The following is a 12,750-nucleotide window of genomic DNA, read 5'->3' as shown; positions in this document are numbered from 1 at the left end:
TTTTAGGGGTAATAAGTCTAGAGTATTAAATATAGTAGAACCAAAAGTTTTTTTTAAGTAAATGACTCCCTTGATATACAATCTGTATAATCTCAATAAGACAGTAGCTATTAAGATAGGGTTCCCAAACTTTTTATGTCAAGGACCCAGACAAAAGATTTACAGTTTTAGAGGATTACATTTTACAGAATCCCCCTTGAGTAATTTATTGTTTTAGGTTTGAAAATAAAGTATTCATAGTGAATCAATGATCGAAGTAGTATCACTATAAATTATAATCAATCTCAAAGCGGTCAACCCCATTTCTTCTCTTGTTCTAACGTCCAAAAAATGTGATAAAAGTTAACGTATTCTATTCCTCCTTTTGCTGGGGAGCCCTACAACCCAATTAAGGACAGAAAACCATTACCATTTACAAGTTGTGTTTATCCATCCTTAAAAGTATTTTTCACAGAAATCAATAAAACTGAATAGGGTCATAAGAGGAGCTACAACTGTGAGTTTCACATCTACTTCTATGTAATCCACACATTACAGGCATGTACTGTTCTAGTTTAATTCTATATCACATGGTTTGACCCAGGTGGATAAGAAATAGTTAAACATCATTGAATCAGCTGTGGAAGGACACATTTCCTGCTTGCAGATGTGGGTTAAATTAGGAAATACTTCAAAGAAAATGGAGGAACATCTTATTGAGCATAAAGAATCTTTTTACTGAGTCAAAAATTACATTTTTAAAAATGTACAGGGATCAGATTTTAACTGCATGTTTATTACAGTTTGTGAAATCTAAACAAAATATGAATGTAGCAAGACAAATAAGTTCAAAAAGGGTTTTATACTCAAATCAAGTATAAGCATTCGAATCAGAGTTAAAGTCACAATTTGTAGCCACCAATGAAACATTTTCTTAACCCCTTTAATCAAAAAGCTCAACGTGAGGCCATAAAACAATGGAAATGTTACATTTTCCATAATGTCTTTACTTTATTATGAAAAAAAAAAAAAAAAAAAACAACGGATTGTACTGTCAGCAGTTATCTCCGAGATGGTCGATTGGTGCAAGCTGCTATCACTCCTTGTTTTTCTGCTTTTCTTTCTTCTCCTGTGCTTTTCGTTTCTGTCTGCCGAGCTGCCTGAAGAAGAGTCTCTTGGGGTTCAGGCCATAGGCCTTCAGTCTCTGTCTACTGAACTCCCGGCCGCCTATTTTCACCCCGAAAGTTCCTGATGTGAGGCGTCCACCTGCATGCTTGTGCTTCCTCTTGGACCATTTTGGCCTCTCAGTCCTGCTTTTCACCTCAGCAGCTTTATCTGCTGCCGCTTCCTCTTCCTCAGCAGTAACCACTGCCTGAGGCTCCTCTTCCTGTTTCATCTTTTTCTTGGGTATCAGAATCTCTTCTTCCTTCTCTTCTCCCGCCTCGTCCCCTGCCTCTCTGAGAGCTTGGGCGAGTGTCTCTTCTGCAGAGTCCATTACGTCACCGTCCTCCGCTCCTCTGCCTTCGTTCTCAGCGTTCTTCAGACGGTCCCTTCTCTTCTTCCCCACCTTGTTCTTAGCCTCTGCCCCCTCTTTATCTTCCCTGTAGACAGATAACCATTGTTACATAATGCTACAGTCATGGCAACGGTACAACTGATTAGCATGTGCATTGTGTTTTACTCACTCAGAATATACAGAGCTCAGAATTTCTTTCTTCTTCTTGTCATTCTGGGCCTTGATTTTATAGTTCTTCAAATCACTCATCTCTTCCTTGTCAGACCTGAGAGAACAAAATAAAATAATCCAAGTGTAGTGAATGACCTGAGGCAGCAGAACAGATGCGACACGTTAACATGAAGGACAGAGTCGGTACCTGAACATGCAGGTCTTCTTCAGAGAGCACCAATGGTTCAGCTCCTTATCGTTAGCATTTAAAATCTGAGGGATGAAAGAAGAGTGTTTAATAAGTCCAAATCAACAACTCATGTCTATTTGTAACACACTGGACTTCTTATATGCTGCTGCTTTATCTAATCACTGTGTGGTCTGCTCAGAGAGAAGATTAAATTGAGATCATTCCCTGGTCAGAGCTCTCCCCGGAGGAAAAGCAATACCAGATCAGTCACCTCAAAACTCATCACTGCAGCATTATGAACCAACATACAGTCAGCCTACATTCTGTTTTAACTGTTCATTAAACCCCCTTCCCCCCCGAACAGCAGCTGTCCAATCATTGTTTAGCAGCCTTAACGACAAACATCAGGTCTGTGAAGGATTTCTCCACATGTTGAAGTTTGTGTGTATGAGGCTGTAGTAAAAGGAGACAAAGAGTCTGGATGGAGGTTTCTTTTTTTAAACACCAACCAAAATTACAAGAGCAAAAGTGTAGGGGTCGGATAAACAGCGAGTTTGTCTGCTCTAGCATGAGCTGCAATCCTTAGCTTAACCGACTAACTTGTTTACTGCCTACAGTAGAAACCAGGCGTCATTTCATACTGCATTATTTTGTAGGGTTGCAGATTTAAAAAATAAAATAAAAAAAACCTTTCACAACATATCAGTATATCCACTGTGAGCCGGTCCTGGATGCCAAAGGTAAAGCTAACCTCAGCAGCTCTGTCCTCTTTATTGGATTTGCCAAACTTGCTAATATTAGAACAAAATAACAGTCCAAACTTACACTTTTCCTTATCATGCCCTTAATACTCTCACTAACTAGCTCTACATGGCAATTTTGCCCAAGTTTACATTTCAGATGGCAAAAATCAACAATTGCCAGCTGGAAATAAGACGTCTGAACCATAAATCATGAAAAACTTAAGAATATTTTGACTGTAAATCTGCCACTGTTATTGTAAACTGAGCGAGAATGGAAAGTTTGACAGCCATAGAAACAGTAACAAAAGGGGGTGCGGGGCTTAGTGAACGGTCAGTTATTGGAGTTGGCGGAGGCGCTGCTGCGCTCACCTCTTCAGTGGTCAGGCCGAAGTCGTTGGCCAAGACCGGTCTGTAGCGGAACCTGCACGGGAGGTCGTCAATGATGTCCTCATAGTCCAGCTTATAATACTCATCCAAGTACTGCTCGAAACTCTTCTCCTCTGAAAGACAAATAGCCTTCAGTTAGACAACTACTCATATTAACTGGATGTTACCAGGATAGTTAAGTTTCAGTGGCAGCAAGTTTTACTGACACTTACGTGGATCAAACACAGGCTTGCTTTTAGTGATGACCTCTGCAAAGTGAGACTTTTTTCTCTTCTTGCCCATTTGTGGAATATCCTCTTTCTTCATCTTCTTCTTCTCCTTTTTCTTCTTCTTCTTTGAGGCAGTCTGCTGGTTGGGGTCGTAGTCTGCATCCATCTATTTCAACAGGTTGACTTTAGGTGAGCAAGTTTCTCTTTACCAGAGCAAAAAATGTTGTCCAGGTGACTAACTGAAAGAGTAAAAAAAATGTTGAGTCCACTCACAATGAAGCCTTCATCGTCACAGTGTGGCTCTGAGGCATCATACTCCGCTCCGCTGTACTGTTCACCCAAGCCGTCCTCTTGTTCCTCTCCTGTCCATGTGTCCCAGTTCCAGTGCCCTGTGCACACACACACACAAACAGCCATATTCAGAGTGTACAATACTTTAATGCAATATGCTGAACCAACATTTCTTCCCAATTGTATTGTGCAATCAAACAAACAAAAAAAATTCCTGACAGATTGTTTGCAAACTGCTGTATCAATTAACATGAAGAAAACACAAACTTACCCTCAAGTTCCTCATCATCATCATCAAACTGAGGCTTTTCCACTTCTTCTTCCCCGTAGTATTCATCTCCAAAGAATTTCTGCAAACAGGAAGGGAAAAAAACCAACCAAATATCACTGATTGGGAGTTCAATGTCACTTCTGCTGTGGTAGAAGTGTCTCTAACAACTAGCATGCAGGGTGGCTGGTTTAAATGGGAGGTGGTCTAATTAGCCAAATGCAGTACACCTGTGTGAGGACCTGTGTGAGATTTTTTCAGAGGAAAACATGCTTTGCATTTAATTTAATTATGACTGCCTGTTTGTATTCTTGCTACAGTATGTTCTCAAAATAATAAACATATATTTAAAATAATAAAATAAAAAAACAACATGCTCTGGCTGACTTTTTAATCTTTCCAGCTGACTCACTTTAAAAGAAGAATCTTGTAATTGTGTTGTAATCTTGTCACTTGATGGCTACATACATGAAAATACTAAAGACTAAAGCTACATGTCTCTGGAAAAAAGTCAACGTCCTCACCAGCTGATGACTGATGTTAACATAAAAAGAAATAAAGGATCTGCATTGTTTTTGCATTGAAGTGTGGCGCAATTAAGTCTTGTAAGTATCCACATTACAATTATAAAACTTTTTTTTTCATTCTACCATAACCTGAAAAACAATAAATAGAATTATGTGCTCTTTTTCTTTGGAAGTAACGCTGAGTTTGGTTACTGCTGTAACTAGTTAGTCCGGCATGCTAACGTTTGAGTAGAACAAACACTGTTTATTCTTTATACTTGTATTTTGAGTTTCTAAAAAAAAAAAAAATGACCCCACCCTTAAAACTCTTTAAATACAGAGTAAATGCAGACATGCTGCAACCTGTTAGGACTGCTGAGCTATGACTGGACAATCGCTGTTTGGAGTTCAGCTATTGGCCAATTCAGTGAGCACACAAATACCAATTCACACAGAAAAACTGAGGCTGTCCTGCACAATTGTTTAACTGTGCGTTGTACGTTACCTGTGTGCGTATACACCCACCTGCATGAGCTGCTCGTGTTGTTGTGGATCAAATTCTCCCTCCAGGTCAGCCTGACTGAAGGCGAGCTGCTCGTTGCCAGTCAGCTCCTGAAGCCTCTTCAGCTTCTCCATGATCTCATTTCGCTTCAAGTTCTTCAGCTGCTTCAGCTGCTCACGCTTCTGCTCTTTCTCCTGAAATAGTTGTTGGAAAAAGGAGCGACAGAAATGCAGAGGAAGGTTGGTTTGTATTAGCTCATGAATTAGGGATTATATACTGGGAAGCAGAAAAAGCAAAGGTTAATAGTAAGAGTTTTCTTTTTTTTTTTTTTTTTTTACATGAAATGCACCTTTTGTTTCCTTTCTTTCACTTCCTCCCTTTTGCGTTTCCTGCTGTCGTCTTTGGAGCGCACAGACGTGGCGATGCTGCGAGGGTATGTCTTGATCTGCTGAGCACCGGGCTCTTCAAAGCGGAAGTTGTAGTTTCTCTCAAAGTTGTCCTGCCGCTCCAAGAAAGTCTCCCCTTCCTCTTCAGAGTCCTCCACATCATCCTGGACCACCTCATCGTAGGTTGGGATCCTTAGAGCAGATATTGGACATGTTGCTTTTAGGCTGCATATGAATGCTTCATCTTCCCCTCACTTCACAGCTCGCTAGGAAAACTAAACTAACATCCATACAGGAAGCAACATACCGTTCATCATGCTCATCCTCGTCTAGGTAGCCCTTGTTAAGGACATAGTCTCTCAGGAAACGCTCCTTCTCATCCAACTCTGGGTCGTTCCAGTATTCCCTCAAGTATTTCTGTCTCAACACAAACCACCCTCATTAGTAAGTTAAACACGAGGCTCTCACATTCTACCCTTTCTCTCTCTCACACTCTCTCTCTCTCTCTCACACTCTCTCTCTCTCTCACACACACACACACACACACACACACCATGTCCTTGACCTCCTCCGAACCCTCAAGCTCAGCCTGGCCTTTCAGCCACTCCACAAAGTCTGCCTCTTCTTTATCCTACAAACAAAAGCAGAAGCAGAGATGTTTATACTGATCTGAAATGCTTTTGTACGTCTTTAATCTGAAGATGGAGAGTAACCGGTCACAGTTTCTGACCTTCTCTTCCTGTGTTTTGACCCTCCTGGTCAGCAGCTGGGATTCTCCACCTCCCTTGCTGACCTCATTGTCATCGTCGTCACTGTCCTGGATGAACTTGCGGAAGCTGGAGAGAGAGAGAGAGAGAGAGAGAGAGAGAGAGAGAGAGAGAGAGAGAGAGAGAGTTTTGGTTTGCACAAACAGTCTGCGAGTTATATTGCCTTCATCATCTTGTTTGAGTCCTACCTCTCCTTCAGCGCTTTCTGCTCCTGAATGTAGCTCGGAGAGGCAGCTCTCTTTGAAAGAAAACAATGATGATTAATAAAACATCTGTCACTGGTAAGTATCTCCACATTACAGAGGGAACAACATTATTTGGTAACTATTATTTGGTCTACCTCCATTCTTTTGGCAGCCTCCTCATCATCACTGTCGTCATCATCCTCATATTTGCTGCAAAACAAAAAGAAAAAAGAAAATCAGAGCATGCACTTATTAAACGTAAGGTAGTTTTATAATAGTAAGCTTTATTTGTATAATTACACAACACGTGATAGAGCTTTCTAGGTTATATATGCAAAATAAAACAAGTTGCCACAAATATAAAAAACTGCTGGCAAGACTCAAGTAGTAGTGTGTTAAATTAAAAAATAAAATCAGTACTTCATTATAATTCTGTTTTATCACACATTTTACATTTTAAATGGCAGCTTATGCAATTTGGATATTGAACTTGGCCATATTGCGATTGATAACATTTCGGTTAGCAGTCTTAGCTAGGCCCCTTTTGTTATTACAAAGAGAGAGAGAGAGAGAGATGTGCTTTCTTTTATATCCCGCACAAGGTCAGCCAGAAAAGTGAAATATATATAGTCATCATTTGCCAAATTTACAGTTTTTAAATGGTAAATGTGACTAAACATCACATCCTGCCATTTGGACACCTCTGGAGTAAAGATATAGGTAATTCATAAGATAATTAAATTGATAGTCCTGATGCTAGGACCAAAAAAAATGCATCACTCTGAGAATTTCTGGACAGCTGGGACTGATTTCCTAATATAAGACTGAGCTGCACAATTAATGGAAATATTATCCAAATATTATTGACAAAGATAAAATGTGTAACAGTATTATCATTTAGTACTGTAGTGCTGCAGAGACACCCTGGCCTACAAATCCTGTTCTTAAGAAGTACTCTAGGTTTTTTTTTTCAGTGAAAATTGAATTAGTGATGCTAAATAATCGTGAATCATATTGCAATCGCAGCATCTGTCAAAACATTGCAGTATGATGTCTTTACCATATCGTGCTGCCCTATCTGAGACACATTATGACTATGGACCCAGAAATGTGATTGTGGTGCTGTCAAACACTGTAAATGATGCACATCAGTAGCTCACTCACCCTTCCTTCTCCAGTATGACTTTACGTTCATAGTCTTTCAGGTACATGGGCTTTACTGCTTTCTTTGAAGTTGACGGCTTCTCATCACTGGTGGATGCACCTGAAAGGAAGACATTTAGAGATCTTATTTATAAAATAAAGACGTCCTAGTGGCAGTGAAAGCAGCACCAATGACAGTAACACCCAACAATCACCTTCTGAGTAAAACTTGACATCTGCCTGATAGATCTTGGGGTCTCTCTTCTTCAGCAGTGACAATGTTCTGTAGAAATCCCTTTCGACTTCAGGGTCCAGCTCCTGGGAGAGCAAATACAAGAGAGACAGCCCATTAAACCCACAGACACGTTACCGGTATCCACTGATAGTCTGGAAACAGAAGCCATGCTAACCACTTCACTGTCATCAGAGCTGGACTCAGACGACTCAGAGTCACTCTCATCAGCTCGGTCTCCATATCGGTCCTTCACTGCAGCAACAACAACAAAAACAACAACACAGGACACACACAGATATTAAACCAACACATAACATGAGAGAAAAACAACTTAGAGCTAGCCGCACTGTCCCACGTTGGGTTGTTAGCCTGATAGTTAGCGAGCAGTGTCACACTTACGTCTCTGTAGCTCTTCTCTCTGTCGGTATTTCTCGTATTTCACGGCGAACTGCGAGTTAATTTTCAACCCCGACTTGTCTGACATGGTTTTAAATTAAAGGAGATAGCTTTAAGCTGTAATGAAAACTACACACTAGTGAAGGGAAGTCATACCAGCTGCAACATGCGCGTGTGAACAGCTTAACCACGTGGTTTCCGGTGCACAGGTCAAAGATTACGTACACTGCCCTGCAGGGGGCGCACTAATACTAATGTTTCCCAATTAAAACCTTTTTAAAGGTTATTTTCAGTTTCACTAATACTGCACATCATTTAAACCTTAAATGTTTCTGCTGTGACAGACAGATGTAATTTATTTTTTTTAAAAAACATTCCCAACATTATTAGTTACAAACTTGTCCACATTTTATATTTGAGTGTAACTCACTGCTTATTTATGTTTCTCTTAGAAGAACAGCAGGAAAAAACATCATAGAAATACATTTGAATTAACCCCTGAGAACAAATACACTGCCTTCTTCTTTTATCTGTCTTATTTATCTATTTTTTTCCTACAATTTATTGTCTTCAATTTCGTCAGTACATTTTATTTATAATGTTTTATTTAAACTAGGGTATACCATGTATTGTTGCAATAAAGAAGCTAGACTGAGAGTCAAACGTTTTATAACACCCATCATTACAAGAGAAAGGGCAAAAATGATGATCACCTTAACTTTAAATTTAATTATCTTTGAAAACTTAGAAGATCAAAAGTGGACACCGTCAGCACAAGTGTTTGTAACCTTCCCCTATAAACACCAAGTTGTTACTGGGCGTCGAGTTATTTAGTTTTACTCCATTTACAAAATACAAAAAACAATATCTGACACAGAGCGACAGTAAAACTCAGTCATTGTTAATGTTTGTTTGTCAGTCACTTCCAGTAAGTGTGTAAATAACATATCCAACAAGGGGAAATTATATAACTGATCAGTAAAGTGGGTCTGATTGCAGAGTTACTCATCGAACAGAACGTTTTGTCTTTCCCAGACAACTGCAGAGGATCTTTAGTTAATGTGGAAAGAACTGAGGGGGCGAGGCTGTGCGATGACTGAGATCAAACATTACAATGTCATGTCCCAAGAGCAGGTTGGGACGAACAAGATGAGACTATTGGAAGAGTTCCCAGAATAAACTTGACTTCACTGACACAGATATGTCTCATGATAGCATCGATATGGGCCAATGACAATCGAGAATGTCCCCTGAAACTGAACAATATCACTCACGTCATATCAGAAGACAGGCTCTGACCTGTTTCGGGCACAGAATATTGATCATCCACATATGGCTCTGGTGTGTGGCATAAACGAGAGTAATCACTGTGAGTCTGAAGACCCTGTAGTCCATCACATATACATTGTAATGTCCCTTTAAAAGGCCCGAACCCTTTCCTTAGAAAACACACCACTCCTTTTTTTAGAAGTCAGTAATACTGACCCATTAGCATCGGTACCTTCAAAAGTTGCTGATAAAGTCAACTGAAAACTTATCTTAACACAAGAACAAATATTTCACACCTAATATAGCAAATGGGATTGATAAAGGAGGAGGAGTTGGTGCTTTTTTTCATTTTTCATCTAAAACACTGGCATGGATTTCTTCATAATTATCTAATAGGATGCAGGGTTAAAGCCAATGATGCAATAACATTAAGTAAACAATGGATGTGCCTCAAGGATCAGTGGTAGGCCCACTATTTTTCGTCTTTAGTCTTAACAATCTTCCACAATAAGTCAGCAAACGATGCCGCTGTTGACACACTCAAAAACAGCTGAGCTAGCAGCTGTAAAGCTAACAACTGCTTTGCTATCACATATTGGGTTGATCGATCATCTTTTAGTTTGAGTATTGGAAAGACAAAGTATGTTTTTTCTACAAAACCAATATACTGCCCTACAGAGGCGTAGGACCCTGTGCATAGATATTCTCTATGGGCCCCTCCCTGCATCTATGGCTATTCATTCTAGTATCTTTGTGGGCCCTCCTCACACAATGGTCTTGTATACTCCGTCTCCATTTTCCCCCCAGTCCTACGCCATTTTAGACAAATTACAAATTGTCTTCCTATGGATGTAGCCAAGATATCTACGCATGATATAATCGCCTCCTACGTCTTATTGTATTACATGTTGGAGACAGGCTGGACAAATAGTCACTTGGACTCTGGACAAATACAATCTTCTGAGTTCCAAGGATTTTTGATTACACTCAAATTTGTGTCTTGTGCATTTGGTTTTTTTACTTGCTTGAGGGGGACAAAATTTCCGAGAATATGATATCTGGTTGTAAGAATGAGTATAAAGTGAGTATAAGCTATTAAAAAAACTCTGTGAACACCTTTGATCAAATATTGTTAGTAGCACCATTGGTCAAACTCTTGTCTGGTGAGTAGTGTGTGCCTCCCAAATAAGGCAGGTCTGTCTCACAGTCTGAGCAAAGGTCAGCAATGGTTGGGCAGCCGACTGGTTGGTTTTGTTTATGTAGAATCAGGTGAGCTGTAATGTCGTATCCTCACACTTTGGGAAAGCACATGTCTTCAACATCAGATAACATTTATTGGAACCTGCTCAAAAATGTCATCAGAATATATGATGCCTATATATGTCTATGTATATATATATATATAGACATATATATATATACAATAAGCTTTAACTGGTTATTAATGATGTCATACACATTAGTAAATAAGTAAAGTAAATAAATTAAATTAAAGTGTGCTCCTAATGTGCGGAATCAGAGTAAGTAAGTAAGTCCACAGTAAGTAAGGATGTTAAGGATTTCTGTGTAGTGAGTAGAAAAACACTCCATGACTTCAGCAGAATTTAATCCATTCATCTGTGGAAGTAACTGGAATGATCCAGCTTGTCGTACCTGACCATTGCAGTTACATTAATGATTAATGATGTTGTTGGATTCAGATTAAACTGTTCTTTGAAAAGCAGGTTCTTTGTGCAGTCTGTGCAAACAAAAACAAATTGTCCGGCAGGATTGGGAGTCTCGATGACTGATCTGACGAAACGTTCGGATTGATCGATGATGGATACAACTGCTTTAATAACCATATTTACATATTCCTCACAGAGTTCTGAAAGTCGGTATGAACTGCCTATTTTCTTATCTGTATGTTTACCCTCCTTTCTATAGATGTGTCACTGCGTCTTTTCCCTGACTGGTGTTATCACCTCAACACTTCCGCTCTTCCTCAGCCTTGAACTTTGCACGTGGCATGCCTACTGGTGGGTGTGACCTCATAGCTGGGGGGGGGGTCACAAAGCTGTTGTTTTTCTTCTCTTCTCTGATAGCTGTTGTTATGGCTTATTCTTAAAGCCACCACAAAACATGGATTTCAGTGACTGAAGGTAAACATTGTTTATTAAAGCTATGGCTATATACAGTAATTTTGTTACACAATCTTAAGAGGTGAGAACTCATTACACCTTTCAGAGTGTGAATCAAAATTCTTGTTTTTTTTGTAAACACATTACAAACTGCTCATAAATATGTCTTCCAAGCTGTGCCAGGAGTCATTGGAAGCAATTACCAAATTATGAGGGATATTTATTCCCGTATTCAGAATATATAAACTTCTTTCTTGTAGTTTCTTTTCTTTTCTCACAGTGTTGAAGACTTGTGAGTGGTGTTGCCTTTCACTGTAATGGCTTGACTTTCTAGGAATAGGGTCGTCTGTTCCACAGAAGAGCAACAACAGCACAGCCGGCCCCAAATGGAGAGAGAAAAAAAAAATCCCCCACTGCACGTTTTCTGCCATGTCTGCATACCAAAGCGACTGGATGAAAACAGTGGAAACATGCTGCTGTACATTTTTCAAAACTTTCCATCTGCCACATACCTTAACCAGCATTTCAGCCATGCATGATAAGAACACAGAAATAGGAAGTGAGACATGGTTTTGCACCATGTAGTAAAAAAGGAAAAAAAGTGCCAATCCAGATGTTCTTGTTAAGAAATTTCAGAAAAATTTAAAAGGAAAAAAAAAGGAACTTAATGAAAAAAAAAAAAAGAAATTCAAATAAGTTTCTTTGTGTAAAGTACTACATTGTATATGGCTGTGATTTCCAAACAGGGAACAGCAAAAGATTAGCTCAACATATTAACTCGATTAAATTCAACCAACTCAAATAAACAATAGCAATTCTGATATGATGTAAAAATGTATCTACAGATTTGTCCTGAGGAGTAAAATAATTAACCAAATAGTATTACAAGTTGGTGTGATGCTGATCTTTTCCATGTGAAAGAGAAGAGAGAACTTTCTAAAAGTAGGTTAATAGCTGAGATAGTTAGCTAATAGATAAACAGTTGAGATAGCGAAAGGTAGGCTAACAGTTGAAATGGTTGGCTATATCATTTCAATAATTAAAAGTAATGGATAAACAGTTTAACTAGCCAAGTTAACAGATAAACAGTGGAATTAGCTAAGTTTAGGCTAGACCAAAAGGAAAGATATCACTGTAACTGTATCAACTTTTGTATTGTGTTAAATTAACATCCAGTTTTGGAACATGTGATGGTTGTATGAAGGGGTGCATAAGCTCGTCTGACACAGCTTTGGGGGTGCATTAGACAAAAAAGGACCCACTGGTTTAAGGTAGAGCATATTTTCCATAATTTAGCATATCCTCATGAATATTTCACATTTTATTTCACATTCTTTCTCGTTATAATATTTAGCTCTCATACTTCTGTGCACATGTTTCTAGTGAACATCTTCTTGTCTAGCAGTCTGTCAGCTATTATTGTTTTCTGTATCCTTTTATTAAAACCAGTCTGATATATTAATAATGTGAATCAAAGTAAATTAAGACAAAAACTGAACACAGAAAAG

The 12,750-nt window shown here is 39.0% G+C and overlaps 1 protein-coding gene and 1 non-coding gene across 2 annotated transcripts; both read right to left on the bottom strand.

Moving 5' to 3' along the window:
* Nucleotides 1–692: 692 nt before the first annotated feature.
* On the bottom strand, nucleotides 693–8,049 carry kri1 (KRI1 homolog). Its single transcript, XM_051388736.1, has 18 exons — nucleotides 7,857–8,049; nucleotides 7,633–7,709; nucleotides 7,438–7,540; nucleotides 7,244–7,343; nucleotides 6,235–6,289; nucleotides 6,083–6,132; nucleotides 5,858–5,963; nucleotides 5,681–5,758; nucleotides 5,435–5,544; nucleotides 5,091–5,319; nucleotides 4,765–4,935; nucleotides 3,737–3,815; nucleotides 3,448–3,563; nucleotides 3,178–3,340; nucleotides 2,948–3,078; nucleotides 1,854–1,918; nucleotides 1,665–1,760; nucleotides 693–1,580 (listed from the first exon to the last, which is right to left on the bottom strand). Exons 1-18 carry the CDS (start codon nucleotides 7,939–7,941, stop codon nucleotides 1,076–1,078), a joined length of 2,319 nt encoding a protein of 772 aa, XP_051244696.1. The 5' UTR covers nucleotides 7,942–8,049; the 3' UTR covers nucleotides 693–1,075.
* On the bottom strand, nucleotides 2,027–2,126 carry LOC127357227 (Z30 small nucleolar RNA). Its single transcript, XR_007882187.1, has one exon. It is a non-coding gene; the product is annotated as a Z30 small nucleolar RNA (small nucleolar RNA).
* Nucleotides 8,050–12,750: the final 4,701 nt, after the last annotated feature.

Source organism: Dicentrarchus labrax, unplaced genomic scaffold, assembly GCF_905237075.1.
Source record: "Dicentrarchus labrax unplaced genomic scaffold, dlabrax2021, whole genome shotgun sequence".
In the NCBI taxonomy this organism is placed as follows: domain Eukaryota; kingdom Metazoa; phylum Chordata; class Actinopteri; family Moronidae; genus Dicentrarchus; species Dicentrarchus labrax.
The sequence above is the reverse complement of the archived record's forward strand: the minus strand, read 5'-3'. Positions and strand labels throughout refer to the sequence as shown.